At 38.3% G+C, this 23,778-nt stretch overlaps 2 protein-coding genes across 2 annotated transcripts; both read right to left on the bottom strand.

Moving 5' to 3' along the window:
• Positions 1-15,057: 15,057 nt before the first annotated feature.
• On the bottom strand, positions 15,058-15,910 carry LOC122290362 ((+)-cis,trans-nepetalactol synthase NEPS2-like). Its single transcript, XM_043098004.1, has one exon. The coding sequence runs from the start codon at positions 15,908-15,910 to the stop codon at positions 15,104-15,106; it is 807 nt and encodes a 268-aa protein (XP_042953938.1). The 3' UTR covers positions 15,058-15,103.
• A 5,463-nt stretch (positions 15,911-21,373) lies between these two features.
• LOC122289271 lies at positions 21,374-23,319 on the bottom strand. Its single transcript, XM_043096255.1, has 4 exons — positions 22,877-23,319; positions 22,561-22,702; positions 22,363-22,416; positions 21,374-22,216 (listed from the first exon to the last, which is right to left on the bottom strand). The coding sequence occupies exons 1-4, from the start codon at positions 23,317-23,319 to the stop codon at positions 21,374-21,376; spliced, it is 1,482 nt and encodes a 493-aa protein (XP_042952189.1).
• Between the last annotated feature and the right edge of the window lie 459 nt (positions 23,320-23,778).

Here is a 23,778-nt window from a genome sequence, read left to right as displayed (position 1 = left end):
CTAGTGGTGGTGTTTAGATAAATCACTACAAGAAATTTAATTTTTAGGGATGAAATTTCTTAGGGAGAAGTTAATTTCGTCCCTAAAAGTACTCTTCTGAGATGAAATTTTAATTTCGTCTTAAAACATGGAAAACCTTATGCAACGCCCCCAAATCCCCACGCACGGACACGGGGAAATCGAGACATCCGGATGACGACAACTCGGGTCACCACCCTATCGACGAGTGCCAAGTGTGTGCGAAAGCAACATATGTGCACGAAAGAACACGCAGCGGATAACGAAAGTCATAAAACTAAGTACCAGAATTTTTCTTAACATAATACAAGCTGTTTAAAAACATACATAAATAAAATATTACAAAACACGAATATAGTTTAAACCAAACTATAAAGCTTAACATCAGCAACCTGGCGGAGCCGCATCCTCGAGCTTAGCCTCCTCCTCCTCATCCTCGAATCCTGCACCAAAATCTACGGAACCAAAAATGGTACCGCAGGTAAGTAAAACCCAAACACCACCAGATAAAAGCATATAGAACTCAAACAATATGTATGAAGTGATGCCAATGCGCAAAACCCATAAAATCATATTTTTCCACACACGCCAAAAAACCCATTTGGCCCAAAAACAAACCCGTTCCAAAAACATGCCAAAAGTCACATTTGGCCTCTATTCATCTCAAACCATAATCCATTTTAACCCGTATGCACCATGACCTCCCCTAGGGGTCATCCGCACACCCTGGCTCCAGTGCCACACCGCAGAGTACCACCACGCATGTGACACCTAACGAGCGATGCCCAGTTCCACGCCCCGCGTGTTCGTAGCCAAGCATCCTCTAGCCCTCGCCAGCGAAGGGCCACGGAGTCGGTGCGTAGAGCGATGCCCGGTTCCTCGCCCGACGCGTTCGTAGCCAAGCACCCCTAGCCCCCGCTCCCGTCGTCGCCCAGCGACAACTCAGGGGACGTCACTCAGTTTATTCCACTCCCGAGTGACCAGAGGAGCTCCACCGAGATAATACTCCATCCCGGCTTGGGGTCGTAATACACACGCACCCGTAAGTCCACTTATGCCAATAAACAGGCTTTTCACAATTAAACAAAAACACACGTGCATGCACCATGTAAATGCTATATCAATGCACAAAAATAATCAACCAACATAACTCAATAAAACAAGCAACTCCGTCCTCCATCCATCCGACCCCCGAACTCCTCGGACTCAGTCCGGAATCAGCCAACCAACACATAAAATTATTGAATGAAAAATATATTCTTAAATCTGAAAATAGGATTTGAAAAATACTTACAGCGCTATAAGGTATTTTTAGAAAGCTTGCGGCGTTGCAAACGGCGGATAGAAAGTAACGTAACAGTGAAAATTCACTGTGGCCATGGGTTGTAAAATACCCACTTTTGAACGGGGAAAAACCAGGGCTTGGGATTGATAGGGAATGGTCTAAGGATGATTATGAAGCTATTGGAAGTGGTGGTTGGCCGTGGGTGGCGGCGGAAATGGAGGTTGATGGCCGGATTTCCCAAAATGGAAAGCTAGCTTGTGGGAGTTATTTCTGGTGACCATTGGAGGCCGAAAATGGGTAGGTTAGGACGGCAAGGGACCGGTGATGAAGTGGTGAAGAAATGGTGGCCGGAGGTGGAGCGACTGCGGCGGATCGAGGCAAAAACCGTGGGGGCTTTGATGGTGTTTTCCGGCCAAACGGCTGGCCGGATGGGGCTAAGGTTTGGTGGGGAGGTGCGCCGGAGGGAGGGGGTTCGACCGGTGGGGGCGGTGTGCCGCACGGTGGCCGGATGGCGGCGGGTCGAGGGGTTGGGCTGCAACGGCGTGGGAGAGGAGAGAGAGGGAGAGAGGCGGGGTCGATGCGGGGAGGAAGGAAGAAGAAGGAAAAGAAAAGAAAAAAAAAAGAAAAGAAAAAGAAAAAGAAAGAAGAAAAAGAAAAGAGAAAAAGGAAAAAGGAAAAAAGAGATGTAGGAAAGAGATGAGATCCAATTCTTACTCCGGGAAAACAAAACAAAACCGCCGAAACGGGATTAAAAACCGTAAAACGACTAAAATAAAATAAATAAAACACAACATCAAATAGATTAAAAACAAATTTTAAAACGCAATAAATTAAAATAAAAAAAACTAATATATTAATTAAAATAAAAACAACCCTTCAGCGAAAAAAAAAACACGCGAAAGCGGATCATCACATCCTCCCCCCCTTAAAAACAAATTTCGTCCTCAAAATTTGCAAGATCAACCGCCAACTTAAACCAAGCCACATAAAAACACATAAATCAGCTGTGATCAAGATTAAGATACATACCTTTATTATTCAAACAAGTACGGGTACTGCTCCCTCATATCCGCTACTCGCTCCCAAGAGAAGTCTTGAGCTAACGGATCTCCCCACGCCACCTTAACCAAAGGTATCGTCCTGGACCTCAACTCTTGCTCCTTCCAATCTATGATCTGCGACAGAACAACTTCATAAGTGAGATTCGGTTGCAAATGAATACCCTCTGGGTCGACGAAGCTTGGCTCTTGCTGTCCAAAGCTCTTCTTCAGGGATGATACGTGGAAGACATCATGAATATCCCCAAAATACTCTGGCAAAGCAACCCTATAGGCGACGGACCCTACCTTCTCCAGAATCTGAAAAGGGCCGACATACCTCGGATCCAACTTCCTCTTCTTACCAAAACGCTTAACACCTCTCATGGGAGAGACTTTGAGATAAACCCAATCACCAACTTCAAAAGACAACTCTCTCCTCCTGGTATCAGCGTAGCTTTTCTGGCGACTCTGAGCTGCCGCCATTTTATCTCTGATGATCCGGACTTGACTTTACATCTCCTGAATTATTTCGGGTCCAATTATCCTACTCTCCCCGACTTCATCCCAACACAAGGGCGACCTGCACTTTCTCCCATAAAGAGCTTCATAGGGAGCCATCTGAATGGTCGCATGGAAGCTATTATTATAAGCATACTCAATGAGCGGCAAATGGTTTTCCCAACTCCCTTGAAATTCCATGACACATGCTCGCAACATGTCTTCAAGGGTCTGAATGGTGCGCTCTGATTGGCCGTCTGTATGCGGGTGATATGCAGTACTGAACTTCAACTTAGTACCCAAAGCTGCCTGCAAACTCTTCCAGAACTGTGACGTGAACCTCGGATCTCGATCCGACACTATACTCTTTGGTATGCCGTGCAGCCGCACTATTTCTTTCACGTACAAGCGTGTCAACTTACCCAAGGAGTCGGTGTTATTAACAGGCAGGAAATGAGTACTTTTCATTAACCGGTCAACAATCACCCAAACAGAATTTTTCCCACTAGGCGTTCTCGGCAAACCCACTACAAAGTCCATCGTGATGTCATCCCATTTCCACTCAGGAATAGGGAGGGGTTGGAGCATACCTGCAGGTCTTTGATGCTCGGCCTTCACTTGACGGCATGTGTGGCATTTCTCAACATATAAGGCAATATCCTTCTTCATTCCATCCCACCAGTAATTTTTCTTCAAGTCCCGATACATCTTTGTACTGCCGGGATAAACTGAATAAGGGGCCGCATGTGCTTCTGCCATGATCCGCTCCTTGAATTCCAAATCTTTGGGGACCACTCTGCGATCTCGAAACCGAAGTATCCCATCTTTATCCATGCTATAATGCAATGGCCCTCGAGATTTTCTGACTCTTTTTCTGATATTCAGCAGCTTCGGATCCTTCCTTTGAAGAGTCTTCAATTCTTCAAAATCGGTTACCCGAATATCAAGAACTGAAGATAAAATCTCTTCTTGCTACGAACTCTCAATAAGGAGCCTTCTCATCCCACAAAGCAACGAATCCAATTCTGACGGCTCGGCTTCATCTTCCAAGTGCGACTTTCGGCTCAAAGCATCAGCAACTATATTAGCCTTCCCCGGATGGTACTTGATCTCACACTGATAGTCACTGATTAGCTCTAGCCATCGCCTCTGCCTCATGTTCAGATTTTTCTAGGAAAACAAGCAACTCCGTCCTCCATCCATCCGACCCCCGAACTCCTCGGACTCAGTCCGGAATCAGCCAACCAACACATAAAATTATTGAATGAGCAATATATTCTTAAATCTGAAAATAGGGTTTGAAAAATACTTACAGCGCTATAAGGTATTTTTAGAAAGCTTGTGGCATTACAAACGGCGGAAGGAAAGCAACGTAACAGTGAAAATTCACTGTGGCCGTGGGTTGTAAAATACCCACTTTTGAACGGGGACAAACCAGGGCTTGCGATTGATAGGGAATGGTCTAAGGATGATTATGAAGCTATTGGAAGTGGTGGTTGGCCGTGGGTGGCGGCGGAAATGGAGGTTGATGGCCGGATTTCCCAAAATGGAAAGCTAGCTCGTGGGAGCTGTTTCCGGTGACTATTGGAGGCCGAAAATGGGTGGGTTAGGACGGCAAGGGACCGGTGATGAAGTGGTGAAGAAATGGTGGCCGGAGGTGGAGCGATGGCGGCGGATCGAGGCAAAAACCGTGGGGGCTTTGATGGCGTTTTTCGGCCAAACGGCTGGCCGAATGGGGCTGAGGTTTGGTGGGGAGGTGTGCCGGAGGGAGGGGGTTCGACCGGTGGGGGCGGTGTGCCGCACGGCGGCCGAATGGTGGCAGGTCGAGGGGTTGGGCTGCAACGGCGTGGGAGAGGAGAGAGAGAGAGAGACGGGGTCAACGCGGGGAGGAAGGAAGAAGAAGGAAAAGAAAAGAAAGAAAAAAAAAGAAAAGAAAAAGAAAAAGAAAGAAGAAAAAGAAAAGAGAAAAAGGAAAAAGGAAAAAAAAGGAAAAAAGAGATGTAGGAAAGAGATGAGGTCCAATCCTCACTCTGGGAAAACAAAACAAAATCGCCGAAACGAGATTAAAAACCGTAAAATGACTAAAATAAAATAAATAAAACACAACATCAAATAGATTAAAAACAAATTTTAAAACGCAATAAATTAAAATAAAAAAACTAATATATTAATTAAAATAAAAACAACCCTTCAGGGAAAAAAAAAACACGCGAAAGCGGGTCATCACACCTTATAAATCCATTCGAACTAAAACATAGTAGTTCGAACTGGAGATTCTGAGACGAATTAGGTCGTCTCCAAAAATCTAAACCCTTCAAACTAATTAAATTTAATTCGAATAGAAAATTAATTAATTCGAATGCAATATTATTTGTTCGAATGAATATTAACATGTTCGAACGGTATTATTTAATTGAAAAGATATATTGTTAAAATTGTAAGAATACATATTTTTTCTATTAATTTTTTATCATTTCCAAAGTAAATAAAAAGTTCTATATATTATATATTATGATTTACAATGAATTAAAATATTTACAAATCCATAAATTAATTTTATGTGATTAATTTAAAAATATTTTAGTTAACTAAATATTAATTTAAAGATAGTGTCATTTTTTCAATTATCGTGAACACTATGTATAATGAGAAGAAAATATAATTAACAATAAAAAGGTTAGCAAACACTAAAAATAAAAACTATACTGCATTAATTACATTCCAAAATGAGTTAGACGTTCTATGCAACATAAAAAAGTAAAAAAATTACTAACAATATTTATTTATTATATAAATCAAAATCCTCCTATAAAGTTTGCAAGCGTCCTTCTAGGTCCTTAAGCTTCTCCATCATGGGCTGAATGAAGTTCATCAATAAAATGTCGCGGTGGTCCGCCAATATAGCTCGTACCTCATTTCAATAGGAGCAGCAGCAGTAGAAGCTGGATCAGTAGGCGGAGGCTGATCCTGTAGGACTGCACGAGTCTTCGACAAGTGACCCTTGCTCTTACTGAATGTGATCTTGTTAACGGGCCCCATCTATGGCGACCTCCGCTCAGTCAAAGTCACTGTAACCCCTGAATGGAGTAAGAGGTTAGATATCAAAAGCGCAAATGGTAGACTACCTCCACTCGAATAGCGTGACTCTGTGCGAATGCGGAGGAAGAAATATAATGCCAGATCAATCGGCTTCCCCTGTGCTAACCGTAACAAAAATCTGGCCCGCTCCATCCCGAAATCAGTCTTGTGTTTTTTCGGATCAATGTTATACCCGATAATCAAATTAAGCATTCTGAAAAATACTATACAGTCGGCCCGTCGGATCACTTTACTGCCATCATATGGAGGAGCCTCAGGGTCTCGCACTAGGTCATGAACCTGATCGTCTGTGAGACCATCATTAGGTACCTCATCACCGCTCTCACTATCATCCGAGCTAGCATCCAACTCTGCGGTCTGTACATCTGGCACTGGCGATGAGAATGCGACTGTTGTGTCCTCTCCAGATGGTGCAGTCGCTGCTCTCGCTGTTGCTGCTGCAGGATAGGCACCGGGCTCTCGCCGCAAATCTAGAAACTCAGCAATAACACGGGGAGAGAATATAATACTCACTCCCCGGACTACTAAGTTATAGCATAGAGCATCACCAGACTGCTCATCCATGGTACGGTAAAACTCACCGACCATCTCAGGATATGTTGTGCCCCTCTGTCGACAAATCGGGGTCCATCCACGATCAGTGATGACGTCATGTATGCTCCGCCCCTCCCAAGTGAGGTCACGGAAGTCACCTAGAATGATCTCCCGCTCAACTAGTATAGGCCTGAAGGCCGGCTGAGAAGGAGCTGCGGAGGTACTTTCGACTGTCTAGGGTCTGGAACGTTTTCTTCCACTGCTGCTTGCCATTAGTATACTGTTGATGTATAAAATATATATGTGATCTAATTAAAGTGAATTAGAGGAATGATGATGTTGTGCTGTCATGTTTGACAACTGCTTATTCGAATGGCCTTTAATTCCATTCGAATTAAATTATATTCATTCGAATGAAATTTAAATTCATTCGAATGAACATAAAATTAGTTCGAATGACCTCAGATAACTCCATTCGAATAAAATTATATTCCATTTGAATGAACCTAAATTTAATTTGAATGGACTTGACTTTAATTTGAATGGAATTTATATTCATTCAAACGGACCTGAGCCAAACAGACATGGCTGAGTCGACTCAGACCCGAACCAACACATTCATTTTTCACAAGGAATCCAATATTTTAATTGGTAGAAATGATTTAGGAGTAAATCCCTATCATTTCTACCGATTATAGTTGTGTCATTTGGCCCCAGAATAACAAAATGGGGCCGGATTGATTCAAAATCCGACCCCCCCAAAACTAACCAAAAAACTAATAAAAATAAAGCTCATTTAACCCATACCTCTTGTTCTAGGAGATTTGAGGAGTTGGTCGGAGTTGGTGGCAGCGTTGTGGCTGCTAACGGCGGAGGAATCGAAGAGTAAGTCCAAATGAGAGGAGGCACGAAATGAATGGAGAAGAAACTAGTTCGCGGCTTAAATAACGAAATTTCATTCGAACGGAAGTATAATCAGTTCGAACTAAAAGGGTATAAGTTCGAATGAATTATATAATACTTCATAAAAATATATATATAAGTACAAGAGGTAAAACAATACATTTTATATTAGTAATACTAGTATTAGTACTAATAAAAAATTTCTCACTAGTATATATAATATATATGAGATAACTATATATCGATAGTATAGAGTTTTATACTAGTTACTTATATATATTGTAAGTAACTAGTATATATATATGTAATAGTATATATATTATGCATTAGATGAGTATAAAATAGTATTGTGTAAAGCATTGCATTATAAAGTAAATATAGTAAGTATATAGTAAAACATTGCATTAATTATATGTATAAAAAAACATATTTCTAATATATTTAGTTTGTATATTAATAATAAACCAATTACTTGGACTATATTATAAACTATTACAGTATTATTAGTTTTCATATTTTGATGCTATCTATACTTTAATATCACTTAGTATTATACTATTAGTGATACTTAGTATTATACTTATAGTGATACTAACTTATAAGTATAACACTATTAATAATTGTAAATAAAATATTATACTATTTTAAATACTTAATATTATAGATTGATAAGAAGCTTAGTATTATGATATTAGTGACACTTAGTATTATATAGTGTATATAATTTTTACATATACACATAATAATATTGGGTGTATTATGTGTATAGTTATATATTTCTCTAATTATCTATTCGAACTAATATAATGTCAGTTCGAATAGAGATAATTCATGTTCGAACGATTTTTTTTTTGTTTAGAGGGAAAATTCGCGCCAAGTTATCGGTATATGCTGGAAAATATTCCTTTTTTCTGTTTGAACTGGAAAAATATTAATTTGAACGGGAAAAAATTGTGGGAAAAATTAGCGGTATTTGGATTTTCGCATTCGACCTTATAAAAATTTAGTTCGAACGGAAATGCACATATTATTAATCCAATCCTTTCACTTCATTTTCACTCGGATTGAAGATTGAGAAAAGGAGAGAGAGCGTGGCAAAGGCTATGAGAGAGTGTTGTGGAGAGAGAGAGCTTGAAAGTATTGAGAGAGAAGAGGTTCTTGAGAGAGAAAGGAGAAGGACAAGAGGTAAGTTGTTTTTTTTTTGTATTTTTCATTCCGATTTTTGTTTACAAATATCTTAATATTTTTTGCATTTATTTGTTGGGATAGAACAACAGTTTAATGTGTTTTATGTATATATAGGTATTGTGGATTGACTGAAATTTGAATTGCTAGTACAAGAGGTAAGTTTTATTAGTTTTCTAAGTTGTTTAATAATCATATTTAGGGATATTCATATAGTTTTCAATGTGTTGTATTGAAATATGGCATCATGAATGTGAAAGTTGTGTTTTGTGGTTCAGTTTTGTGCTCTGTTTCGTGACTGGTTTCTGGGTTGGTTTAATTCGAACGCTCTGAATACCCTTCGAATGTATTTTTATTTGTTTGAACAGAATATAACTCGACCAGCGTTCCATTCGAACTTATAGAGTGTTTGTTCGAAAAGCATCAATTAAATACTTATTATTTGCAGTAATAATTAAATAGCAGTTAATACTCCAAATATAATAATAAGATAGTTAATTAAAAAATTATAATTAAATATTTGAACATAAGTAAGTACTCAAATATTAATTATGATGATTAATACATAATGTATAATTAATTATATCTATGATATAGTTTAATTAAATAGCTTAATACTCCAAATATAATAATAAGATATTTAATTAAAAAATTATAATTAAATATGTGAAGATATTTAAGTACTCAAGTAATAAGATGATTAATACATAATGTATAATTAATTATATCTAAGCACACTAATTAAATAGCTTAATACTCCAAATATAATAATAAGATATTTAATTAAAAAATTATAATTAAATACTTGAACATAAGTAAGTACTCAAATATTAAATATTTCAAAATCTTTAATGGCCCATCATGTATACTTGTAATGTAATCTTCTCATGTATTTGTGATGTATGCTTGTTATGTTTATTATTGAGTGTTTGGATTTTGTAGTTATTTTACATGCAGTTAAACCTTAGACCCGTTCGAGAGTTGTGGCCAAATATTCTCTTAAAGAATATTTGGGTATAACTCTTGAATTGTCCAAAGTGGACAGTTTGGGATTCTATCATCTATATGGCATATATACTTAGTTATAACTCCTGTGTTAGTCAATTTAAATTTTGGTTTAGCATTTTCCTACATTCTTCAAGTATGTAGTTCATAAGTTTCTTGGCTCATGAATAGGGTCGACGACTTATCGTAACTAGCATACTTGGAGAATTGTAGGGAAATGCTGCCAAAATTTTTACTAACATACGAGTTTTAGACTGAGTATATATGCGATATAGATGATAGTCTCTCGAATGGGATAGGACCAACTACCTTAAAAGTACATGGTAATTAAACTCATGTATTGTAATAGTTGAATGATAGTGTTTATCCCATGATTGTGGTTTCTTTTATAGATGGATAAAAGTTGGATGTTGTTGGGAGATAGACTTGGTCGAGACTATAAGCAATATGTACAAGGGGTGAAGTCTTTCTTAGAATTTGCTTGTGGGAGTGTTGATAGTCGAGGATTTATAAGATGCCCATGTAAGAAGTGCAAAAACCTTAGTTCATATAATATGACGGCTGTGAAGGATCATTTATTCGTAAATGGAATTGATTCTAAATATTCACATTGGGTTTTACATGGAGAACCATTTCCCCAAGGAGTTAGATTTGGCAGTCATCTCAACCAGATGGATGAATGTAATGAGATCGACACGGAGGACATATAAATGTTGATATTCTTATGATAGTTATGATAATGGAGAAGATATGACTGAAATGTTAGGAGATCTTGGCGTAGGCATATTTGGTGCCAGGGTTGGAGAAGGAACATCTACCCAGTCATTTGAGGGAAATGAAGACTTTGGATCATTGTGGGAGGATGCATAACAAGAATTGTACAAAGGGTGCACCCGTCATAGCAAGTTGTCATTCACTGTCAGGTTGCTCCATATAAAATCTATTTGTCGTATTTCTGCAAAGGCTATCGATATGCTTGGAAGATAACTGGTCTAAAAAGTCATGACTGCCATATATTTTTACAATGATTGTTGCCAGTTGGTGTGCGCGGAAAGCTTACTCCAAATGTTTGTACAGCTATCACAGAATTAGGGCGATTTTTCAGAAATATTTGCAGTAGAACGTTGAAAGTTGATGCCTTATTAAAAATGGAAGCTGACATTGTATTGATATTGTGTAAATTGGAGAGTTTGTACCCGCCTTCATTCTTTGATGTAATGGTTCATTTGGTTGTGCATCTCCCTCGTGAGGCTTTAGTTGCTGGCCCCTTTCAGTATAGATGGATGTATCCTATTGAACGGTTTTTGGGAAAACTTAAGCGATCTGTGGGGAATAAGGCTCGTCCGGAAGGATCGATCGCAGAGTCATATATTCATAATGAGTGGCATACATTTTGTTCAATGTATTTTCGTGGGGTTGATACTAGATTTACGAGACCGGATCGAAATTATGAAGGTGGACAAATGGGAGTTTCGTCAGCATTTACCGTGATTTCCCAGAAAGTACGTCCGATAGGTGCACAAGGGGGCTATGACCTATGTGGGCGAGAGTTTGAAAGAGCTCGATGGTATGTCTTAAATAATTGTGAAGAGATTGAACAGTATTTGACGTTCATAATGATCATCTAATTTGGTAGTAGTATTAAGTGCATTTCTAATAATATAGTATATATTGATACAAATTAATAACTCAAATTAACATATGCAACGAACATATACAACTACTTCGCACGAATGGTGTGACTGACGTAGAAAAGACGCATGAAGAAGAATTTGCCTCATGGTTTGAACATACGGTATTATTCGGGAAAAAATTATGCTTGAAAGTATTTTAAACTTTATTTAATTTGTAGGTGTCATCATATTTATATATGATATTGATATAAGTAGAATAAAATTTATTTATCTAGGTTGCATCGAAATATAATGAACATTCAGGTGAAATCTCACCAGAAGTATATGCTTTGGCATGTGGTCCGTCTAAGCGGCCTATCCAATATTCAGGATGTTTGGTGCGTGGATATAGATTTCACACAGCAAACAGAGAACGATATAGGAAAACTCAAAATTGTGGGGTTGTTGTCGAAGGAAGCCATGAGGATGAAAATATTGATTTTTACGGAATTGTGGAAGATATCATAGCATTAAAGTATGTGGGGGGATATATGGTCTGGTTATTTAAATGTAATTGGTGGGATGTCTCAAATCCTAGGTTGGGAGTGCGTAAGGATGAATATTTTATAAGTGTCAATACATCTCGCAAATGGTATGAGGACAACCCATTTGTTCTCGCATGCCAAGCAAATCAAGTTTTTTATTTAGATGATCCGGAGTTCGGAAATCCATGGAGAATAGTCGAGAAATTTGCACCAAGAAATGTATATGATTATATTACAGAGGCAAACAAACCACATGAAGAAGTTGATAGTCCAGACCATGAAGAAGCATATCAAGAAAATGAATCAGGCATCAATCTATTTGTTGATCTAAGCCATTATGACATGGTCCCATTGAACAGAGAAGATGTTCAACCCGAAGTAATTGAAGGTGACATGTCGAAAGAACATGAATCAACTGAAGTGTCTACTGAGGATGAGAGCGATTGGTCCAGCAATACTGATACCGAATGATTTTCAAACAGATATTTGTGTAGGTAAAATTCTTATAAAAATATTTCATGTATTTTGTTCGAATAACAATTTATAATAATTTCAAACAGATATGCCTCCTAAACGCAAAAGAACACGTGAGCCATCCCCACCACTTAGTGAATCTCCGTGTGCTTCACCTGCCAACAATGGTGGGCCACTGTCACTAGGACCAGAACAAAGTATTTTTTCACTGTATATCTTTCAAATAAAATTAATTTAATTAAAATATATGCTTTATTTTTTGTATATATAGCTGTTGTAAACCAGCGCCGAGTTAGAGGCATTACGAGGGGTGTCTGCATAGAAAAAGTAAGGAAAGTGGGTAAAATTAAAGTTGATATATCTAATGATCACACCGGTGGCTCTGGGGATTCGGCAGCTTGGCTTGCTTCTTATGTTGGTACACTTACTCGCACGTATGCACCGATGGCTACATCCTCCTGGGCTAAAGTTCCCCAAGATGTGAAAGACCACATCAAAAATCGTTGTCAGGTAATAAGTTACTTTGTATAACATTTTTATTTAAATGCGAATATTTGAAATTATACTAATTGTTTATAATTCTTTGAAGGACGAGTTTGAACTAAATTTTGGTCGACGGGAGGATCGACTAACGATTGAAGAACTCATGTCGAATGCATTCTGGAGGTACAAAGGTCGATGCCATGCACACTATCAGAAGTTCAGTACTACGATAGAGGCGCGTCAAAATCCATTCCAAGCAATGCTACCAAACGAATGGGAGAAAGTTTGTGATCTGTTTGAAGATCTTGCTTATCAGGTAATTTCGCTACTATCTTTTTTTTTAATAATATATAATAGATGTATTAAATAAAAATTATAATACTTTTTTTTAGAAATGGAGTACAGTGAACAAAGCAAATAGATCAAATTTAACGATACACCATCACGCGGGTTCTCGATCTTTTCATCGCTCGTCAAAAAAAATGGTTAGTTCTTATTGTCTCCATTAAATCTTAATATATAAACTTTTTTCGTATAAATTATGATATTAATTTTCATTTTGCAGCAAGAAGAAAATCCTGCTGATTATGATCTGACCCAATTGTATGCTAAAGCATATAAAAATCGTGATGATATTTGGAGCAACCTGAGGCAAAGGCAAATTATGTAAGTTTAAGTTTATTTAATTTCATTGTCTAAATATATTTTTGTTACATATACTAATTTTAATGTTTTTCTTTTTCCAGGACAAGATGATATCTCTTAAAGACACTGTTGCGGATCCATCTGATGAATCATCTGTTAACGATGCTCAAATCTTTTCTCAAGTTCTTGGATCACGTTCTGGATATTTGAGGGGCTTAGGACGTTGCGTGAAGCCATCCTCAACATCTTCATCATCTTCTAAAGCCAGATCGAATGACGACAAGACTAAAAAATTAGAGGAAGCTGCACTTGAGATAGAACGATTGAGATCGAAGGAAAAAGAGTTGCTGACCCGATTAGTCAAGCAGCAGATTTAGAAGCAAGATTAGAAGAGAGGCTACAATTAAATAACCAAAAAATGTTTGAAAAATTTCAATTAATGATGTCCCAAAACCCTATACCACCACTACCAACACAATCATAATTCATTTGGTTTTTTTTAATTGCTTTTAATATTTATGATGTTTGTAAACATTTGAACAATTGATGTATATAGATTACAATTTGATGTATATAGATTACAATTTGTATTAGTATCAATTTCATTTGTTTGATCAACGCCGTTCGAATGGTAAATTACCATTTTTGTATACATTCGAACAAAAATATACCCATTCGAGCTTACCGGGAAGTACAATCCATGCGTTCGTTCAAACAACTAAATACTCATTCGAATAAATTCATTTCTAAAAGTCCGTTCGAACAAAAGATTTCTGTAAATAGATTATTTGTTCGAACAGTTAATATTTTTCTTCGAACTAAAGTCGCTTACGAACTTTTTTGTTCGAACGGACTTGGTCAGATATGGTTATTGGTTCGAATTAACATTTCATGTTGTTCGAACAAAAATATTTTCGTTCGAACTTTATTCTGAGACGACATTTTTTTTGTCTCAGAAAAAATTTCCCATTTGAACGGTTTCGACCGGTTCCGCTCAATTTTGTCCCTAAAAATACTTTTCGGAGGGTTCCGCTCAATTTCAACCGGTTCCGCTCAATTTTCATCTTCGAAAACTTTCTGAGACAGCCTTTTTGAGACAAAATAGAGATGAAATCTTTTTGTCTCCCAAAACTTTTAGGGACGAAATTTCCATTTTTTGTCTCAAAATATCATATCTCTTGTAGTGAATGATGTTAATTTAGGCAAAGTGGTAGCGTTTAGATAAACACGGTTAATTTGTACAAAAACTCCGGTAATGAGTTTTCCAAGTCCCGGCGTTTGGGCAAACGCCATTAATGATGCTGGAACGCGTAAATACCGACCACCCACTACCGGCATTTGGTTGCGCCGGTAAATAAACGATGTTAATTGAAATTTCATTTACGGTGATTACTGACTTAGGCATCAAAGGCATTCCCACGAACTCCCTAGCCATCTCCTTCTTGGGTTGCAGGTGATTGTACGTCGGTGGCGGTAAAACACGTACATAAGTTATAACAAGTTTATTGACTGACACAAATTCTAAACCGACACAAAAACTCAAATATGTAGTAGTGAAATTCTATTTGCAAGTCTGAAATTAAACCATGAGACATTTTATTTTATTGGACGGTCGATACATGATATTCTCGTTTGCAACTCATCACATGGTAGCTTTATTTGCTCAACAAGCACAAGAAGCTTTTATTGCAGAAAACCAAGTTCAATATATATTAGATACACACCCTTTTAATTAGCTTTATTTTTCTCGTACAATTATTTTTAAAGCATTTGTTTTCATCTCCAGACGGTAGTATTAGTGTCAAGCCAGCCCCCATCAACCAATAGGTCATGCCCATTGACAAATCCAGAATCATCAGACGCAAGAAAGAGTACAGCATCCGCCACATGTTCCGCTTTCAGTGCAACACCTTTTAAGCTTGAACGCGGCTCAAATGCCTCATGCAACTGCTTTGCATCCATTCCAAATGCACTGTATGACATTGGACTTGCAACTACAACGGGTGATACACAGTTCACCCGAACACCATGCTCCCTTAGCTGCCTGCTTGCGGATCGAACAGGCTCAAGCACTGCGTGCTTTGACATAAAGTAATTGGTTTTTTGGAATGCACCTCGGCTTGCTGCTATACTTGCGGTGCACACGATGGTCCCCCTCACACCCCTTTCAACCATAGCACGTGCTGAATGCTTTACACATGCGGCCGTGCCGCGCACATTGATCGCAAATAGATGGTCAAGGGCCGATAAGTCCAGGTCAAGTACGGTCTGATCCGACCTACTAAAAATCCCTGCATTACTAAACATGATGTCAAGCTGCCCATAGTTCTTGACCGTCCATTCTACCACGGCTTTGACCTGCTCTTCATCAGTAACATCACAATGGATGTATGCGGAATGGTTCAAGCCAATGGATTTGGCCACCTGCTGGCCTACTTCTTTTTGGACATCAGCAATCACCACCATACGTGAACCATGCTTGGCAAAAACATGTGCGGTCGCCTCCCCGATGCCACTAGCACCGCCTGTGACTATGGCCACTTTGCCTTCTAATTTCTTCTTATACAACATGGATTCCGCCATTGTCATATAACGAGAAGATTATACGATTGATGTAGCAGCAGGCGTCTCTGCTAAAAGATGATGACCAATATTTCGCGAACTTTCTGTGGGTGTACCTTGTAATTTGCAAATAATGCACTCGGACCACAGAATCCTTTTTATAATAGCACAAACCATGTGAAACACAACTCTATAATATGACAATTATTTGCTACAGGACAACTCTACATACAATAATTGGCGTATTGATAAAGCTAACTTTCAAACCACACGAAACACTGTTCTATAATATGACAGTTATTTGCTACAGTACAACTGTACAATCGTGTTTTACCTCACTCCCAGCAGCATAATTGAAAGAGAACATGACCCAGATTATCTATACCAGTACTGTATTTGCACAACGAGAGTAGATCGAGAGGAGAATCAGTATTTTTTAATGCCTTAACTACATACAAACTCATCACTCAAGAAAAACTTGTGCACTTATGAGTTGATCACATCCAGAATGGTTGGCACTGTTATTCAAAATATAGCACTGATTTGCTCTTAACAAAAGGGAGACTAAATTCATAGTGGGTTCATGAGACAACACAAATATTAATAGCAATGAAAAATAGTATTTAGGTTTGCTTCAGAACAGAGAAGTCTTTGTAAGAATAATAAAATACAGAATAAACAGCAGCGAAAATAATAAATTGCATAGTTCCTGCCATGGTGATTCAAGAACAACTTAAAGAGAAATAAAAGATATTTCAATAGGAAGAGAATCTTCTGGCCTATGCCTTTTGATTGTCGTACTGATGGTGTACGCAGGCCCTATATTTATAGGCTAGGCTAGGGACCCTCAAACAAAGTTAGACTTAAACTATTTCTCCCATCAAGGAATAGGATAGGCTTATCCATTACTAGTTGTTCAAAATGAGGGCATTGGATTTTACTAAATGCATCCCTTTTGACAATAGGTGCCACCGAAGCCTTACAGCTCTTCATGTTGAATCTCTCCATAACTCTTTCAATGTAGGCCGTTTGAGACAGTCCCAGAATTATTTGTTCTCTGTCTCTATGTATCTCTATGACTATGACATAAGAGGCTTCACCTAAATACTTCATTTCAAAGTTTTGGAGAAAGAAACTGCTTAGTGTCGTAAAGCAAGCCTAAATCATTGTTTGCAAGCAAGATATCATCTATATATAGGACTAGGAAAATGAATATACTCCCACTGACCTTAAGGTATATGCATTGATTAACAAGGTTCTCCATAAATTCAAATGAGTTAATAACCTTGTGTATATACCACTGGCGGGAGGCCTGTTTAAGTCCATATATGGATTTGTTTAATTTGCAAACTCTCTAACTGTTTTCTTTAAAACCCTTAGGTTGTAACATATATACCTCCTCTTCACGATCCCCATTTAAGAATGTTGTTTTAACATCCATCTAATGTAACTCTAGATCAAAATGAGCTACTAATGCCAAAACTATTCTATATGAATCCTTTTTAGAAACTGGAGAGAAAGTTTCATGGTAGTCAATGCCTTGCTTTTGAGTAAATCTTTTAGCTACAAGTCTAACTTTATGTTGTTCAATATTACCAGAAGTATCCCTTTTGGTTTTATAAACCCATTTCAGTCAATGGCTGCTGCTCCATTAGGTAAGTCAACAAGATCCCAGACTTTATTTTTAGCCATGGATTCCATCTCATCTTTCATGGCATCATACCAAGATGTGGAATTATCTCCACTCACGGCCTCTAAAAACGAGCTTGGATCTTCCTTAGGTCCAACATCAAAGTCAGATTCTTGAAGGTAAATCATATAGTCATTAGAAATTGTTGGTCTCGCTACTCTTAAGGATCTCCTTAATACTACTTCCTCTGTAGTTTGTAAACTAGGAGAAGGTTCGGCTTGAACCTGTTCTTCATGAGTAGATTATTCTTGAAATGATTGTTGTTTAGAGAAATCAATTTGATCTTCTCTTAGCATAATCATACGTCCTTCATATGAAGGAGTTTTAGTCTGCTCTTGTGCTTTCTCAAATTGCAACTTATGAGGATAAACACTCCCACTAGGTTTAGCATCCTCAAGGAATTTGGCATTTCTGCTCTTAAATATTCTAGGACTATTTGAAGGACAATAAAACTTGAAATCTTTTGAGTTTACCAGATTGCCAATGAAAAAATCACTTATTGTTCTTGGGTCCTAACTTCAACAGAACAATCACATACGTGTGAATGACTCAAACTTGGTTTTCGTCTAGTCCATAACTTAAAAGGTGTCTTAGAGATAGCCTTCAATGGAACTCTGTTCAAGATATACACAGTGGTTTTCAAGGCTTCACTCCATAAGAATAATGGCAATTCAGAATTACTAATTATGCTTCTTACCATGTCCATAAGCGTGCAATTCCTCTTTTCAGCTACATCATTTTGTTGTGGTGTGTAGGGCATTGTGTATTGTGCAATAATGTCATTTTCTTCGAGGAATTGTGCAAATGGACCCATCATTTGTCCACTTTCTATGTACCTACCATAATACTCACCTTCTCTATCAGATCTTACGATCTTGATTTTATTTTATTTTTGTTTCTCTACTTCAACATTATAGATTTTGAAAGCATCTAGTGTTTCTGCCTTTTCATTTAGAAGGTAGACATACATATACCTTGTATGGTTATCTATGAATGAGATAAAATATCTCTGACCATTTAGGGAAGGAGTAGGAAAAGATCCAAAGATATCAGTGTGTATGATTTCTAAACTACTCAAATTCCTTGTGGCAACTTTTAGTGGTCTTGTTGCTGTGTTTTCCTTTTATACAGTCCACACAAGTCCTAAAGTCAGTAAAATCAAGAGTCTGGAAGACTCCATCATTCACCAACCTTTTAATTCTCTCTATGGAGATATGTCCCAATCTCCTATGCCACAACATGGATGAGTCCTCATTTATGATGCTCCGTTTAATACCAACATCAATATGCAAGGATAAATAATTATTCTCAAAATTGGGATCTAACTCAAATTTAAATAAACCATCAACTTTTATTCCACCACCAATGTAAATATTATTCTTAAAAATGCTAAAAGTAGAATTAGCAAATCGAAACTCAAAGTCAATCTCAGTCAACTTTGAAACTGAAACTAAATTTCTAGAAAAATTAGGAATAAGAAATACATTTTCAAGGTCTAAAACAAGACCAGTTTTTAAAAATAATCTAAAGAACCCAACAACCACCACTTGTGAACACATCCTGTTTCCTGAATAGACATATTGTTCACTTGGTTTTGGCTTCCTTGTTTCTAGAAATCCCTATATGGTATTAACAATTTGCATTATAGAACCAGAATCAATCCACAATGTGTTTCGGGGAGCTTCTACAAAAAATGATTCATGACACACTAGAGATAGGAGATTACCTTTCTTTTCAAGCCATCTCTTAAACTTTTGGCAATCTTTCTTCATACGCCCTTTCTTTCTGTAGAAGAAACCAGAATCCTTATTGTCTTTTTTCTTAAATGACACTTTGTGCTTATGCAGTTGGGCATCCTTGCCTTTCTTGGTCTTTCCATTAGTATGATTGGCTATATGAACACTTTCAAGCCTCTCATTTTGTAATCTCTTCTCTTCTTGAACACACATGGTCAATAATTCATTAACTGACCACTCATCCTTATGTGTATTGTAAGAGATTTTGAAAGGACTATATTTAGAAGGGAGAGAATTTAGAATGAAATGTACCAAGAATGACTCAGAGATCTCCATCTTTAGGGACTTAAGTTGAGCTGCCATGTCCCTCATTTGCATAATGTTCTCACGCACACCTTTAGTACTATCAAAAGTCTTACTTGATAGTTTCTTCATTAGAGTGCTAGCTAAACCCTTGTCAGAGCAAACAAATTGTTCCTCAGCAGCCTTCAAGAATGCTTTAGCCTTATTAGTTTCAAGGATAGAACCCTGAATGTTCTTGTTGATGTGAGATTTCATGATCAACAAATAGAAACGATTAGATCGCTCCCACAGTTCATTTTTAAAAATATGTGCTGGCATACTTGATTCTGTGAGGGCGAGTGGTTCATCCACACGGAGCACCATATCAAGCTCTAAGCACCCCAATTTTAGAACAATATTTTCTTTCCAGACAAAGAAATTATCATCATTTAGCATCGAAATACAAATAACATCATCAAAAGGTGAAGTGGGAAATGCTAAACCTGCAATAATTAAGAAATACTTTAATGTTATGAATTTTAACTTTATTTAAATCAACCAATGTCAATTTAACCAATAGTAAATTTTAACCAACTATAAATAGTGGTTGCATCACATAAAAATTCACTAAATATCTAAATAATAAGACTAGAATAATTCAATGTTAATGAATAAATTCTCCATACCTTTTTCTTTTTTTTTGAAAATGGAATTAATTTAGATTAGCAAATGTTGGATACAAGGAGGGACTCCCTCCAAACTAATGCTCTCCTCAGAGAGTTTAAGTGCATCCTTAGCTAAACAATGTGCAATACTGTTAAAGTTCCTAGATATATGCATCACAAACTAGTTTTTCATTTTCTTAAGCATTGTTCTGGTATCTTGAATGATCATTCCTGCACAACTCCAATTCATCACTTCATCCTTGATTTGTTGAACCATATTGAGAGAGTCTCCCTCCAATATTATATCCTGCATGTTCAGCTGGTTGCATAGGATGACAGCTTTTAAGGTAGCAATGGATTCAACTAACAATGCATCAGGGAAAAGGTCCCTTAGGGATCTAAGGGTAGCAACCACATGGCCATTCCAATCTCTAATTACCACACCTATTCCCACTTTGCACTGGATTTTGTCTACTGAAGCATCCCAATTGGCCTTAAACACATGCAAATGAGGGGTTGACCAACTTTGAACCGATGCAACTACTGGTTTGTTCTTACTCCCCTGGATGCTGTTTGCTTCCTTGTAATCGAGTGCTGTCTGAGTGGCAGTTTTCACCACTGTCTCAGGGGCTTCAAATTTGCCGTCGAATACATATAGGTTCCTTCTCTTCCACAATTGGTGAGCTATGGAAGCAAAGATTGACATGTCATTTTCATCCAACACTGAAAACATGTGGCATACTATGTTTGAGAATTTAGACTTGGCCACTCTCTCTTTTTGTAGTTTTCTCGAGCTAACACCCCAGGCATCTTGAGCTGAAGGACACGTCCATAAGGCATGTATAGTTGATTATGGTTCTCTGGTACATATGGGACATAGTGCAGACTCCCTTATCTTTCTTTTGTTTAGGTTTTGGTTTGTGGGCAGGGACTCATGAGAGGCTCTCCAAAGCATCATTTTGGTGGCATTTGGCACATTTAACTTCCAAAGCCTGTGCCGGAAATCGTTGTTCCTCAAACCGTTAGATGCTTGACCCTTTAGACACACATCCATCTCCCCTAGAAGATGATAAGCACTTTTGACTGTGAATAGGCCATTCTTTGTGAGTCTCTAGATTAGTTGATCTGGGCTCCTGCTCAGGCTTATGGGAATCTTGCTAATGACAGTAGCTTCTCTCTCTAAGAAGACCTCCCTCAATATGGACCTGATCCATGTCTTCTCTTGCTTATCAATCAGTTCACTCACTTGCCATCTTGAGTGCCTATCACTTAAAGGGGACTGAACCCGATATGAAGTGGGTTGGTGTATCCACTTGTCTCTCCCTATGTATATTGAGTCTCCATTTCCTATTCTCCAGAATAGGCCTTCTTCCAAGACTTGTTTAGCCTCCATAAAACTCTTCCATAGGTATGAGGCATTGCTGCCCAACTTGCCACTCATGAAGTCTGTTCTTGAGAAGTACTTTGCTTTTAGAACTCTGGCTGCAAGGGAGTGGGGTTGTTGTATGAGTCTCCATCCCTGCTTTGCTAGGAGAGCTATATTGAAATGATTAAAGTCCCTATACCCCAGCCCCCTTACACTTTTTGTCTGTCCAAGCTTCTTCCAAGGAATCCATTGGGTTTTGACTTTGTCTTCTCTACTTCCCCACCAGAAGTGTTGCATTAGCTTGTTGATGGTCTTTAAAATGACCTTTGGAAGCTTAAAGATGCTCATGCAGTAAGTTGGGATGGCTTGGACAATAGATTTTAGGAGAACTTCTTTACCTACCTGGGATATGAATTTCACCTTCCAGTTCTGGATCCTGTTTCTAATAGAGTCCAATATGGGCCTGAAGGCTGCTAGTTTATGCCTCCCCACATATGAGGGAAGGCCTAAGTATTTCTCAAAAGCCTTTGCTTCCTTCACTTGAGCTGCAGTTAGGATGGTTTCTTTCTGAATGCACTGATGTTCTTGCTAAAGAAAATTGTTGTCTTGTCCATGTTTAGCCTCTAGCTGGATGCATTTTCATATGAGTTCAGGATCTTGAGTAATCTACTCCATTCCAGGGCATTGGCTCTACAAAAGAGCAGGCTATCATCTGTAAAAAAGAGGTGGTTAACCAATAGAGAGCCCCTGGCAAAGGGAAATCCAGTTACTAGTCCTTTCTCTTCAGCCTTATCAAGCATTCCACCAAGAACTTTAGAGCACAAGATAAAGAGTTAAGGGGATAGGGGGTCCCCTTGCCTCAGCCCTCTGGTTGGGAGGGAGGTTTCTTTAGGTTCTCCATTGATGAGAAGAGAGTACCTCACTGAAGTTACACACTCCATGATAAGCTTAGTCCATGCTTCTGCAAATCCCATCTTTCTCAAGGCAGCTTCCAAGAAGGGCCACTCTATTTTGTCATAGGCCTTGCTCATGTCCAGTTTCAAGGCCATATACCCTTCTTTCTTGCTTCTCATCCTGTACTACATTGAGTGCATGGCCTCATATGCCACTATGATATTATCTAATATCAAACGCCCTGGTACAAAGGTACTTTGTGCTGGTGAAATGATGGATGGCATGAAGGCTTTTAAACTGTTTGCTAAGACCTTGGCAACAATTTTATATAGGACATTACAAAGACTTATAGACCTGTACTCAATAACTAAATCAGGACACTTCTTCTTGGGAATTAAAACAATGTAAGTATCATTTACCTCTCCTATTCCTGACCTGGTTGAGAAAAAATCCTTCACTGCTGAGAACACCTTGTCTCCTACTATAGTCCAGTTGTCTTGATAGAATCCAACAGAGAATCCATCTGGGCATGGGGAGCTCAGGGGTTGCATCTCAAACACAGCACTTTTAACTTCCTCAAAAGTGCATTCCACTAGAAAATTTTTGTTCATCTCTAGTGTCACCATTGGCTCCATATCTTGAAGTGCCTCTTCAATGCCTTTCGGGTGAGAAGATTGGAAGAGGTCCTGGTAGAAGCTTTGGAAGAGTGAGCATATGCTTTCATGTTCCCTGGCACATTCCCCTCTATCATTCTTCACCACTTTTATGGTATGGTTTGTCTTCTTTGGGATGCACATTTATGGAAGTATCTGGAATTCTTCCTTCCTTGAGCCAGAACTGCTTGGACCTTTGCCTCCATTCGGTTTCCTCCCCTACCAACATTCCATCCACCTCTCTTTGCAAGTCTCTTATGGTGTCATTAAGGTCCCGTTGGTTTGAATCGTGCAGATGTCGGATCATGTCACTTTTCAGCCTAATTTATTTGGTCTGGTTACCTGCACTTGTCTTCTGCCAGCTTCTCAAGTGATGTCTGCATTTAGCCAGGCCAATTTTGATGGAGCTTAGGGAATGGCCCCTATGGAAGGTTGCCATCCAAGCCCTTTCTACTGTATCCTTACACCCTTCTCTTTTGGATTAGCTGGCTTCATACCTGAACAACTTTTGCCCCTTTGTCGTATGCAATCAGCAAAGGGGAGTGATTAGAGTTTATGACAGGTAAAACATAAACTTCCCAATTGCTGTAAAGTAATGGCCAA

This window comes from Carya illinoinensis, chromosome 12, assembly GCF_018687715.1.
Source record: "Carya illinoinensis cultivar Pawnee chromosome 12, C.illinoinensisPawnee_v1, whole genome shotgun sequence".
Lineage (NCBI taxonomy): Eukaryota > Viridiplantae > Streptophyta > Magnoliopsida > Fagales > Juglandaceae > Carya > Carya illinoinensis.
The sequence above is the reverse complement of the archived record's forward strand: the minus strand, read 5'-3'. Positions and strand labels throughout refer to the sequence as shown.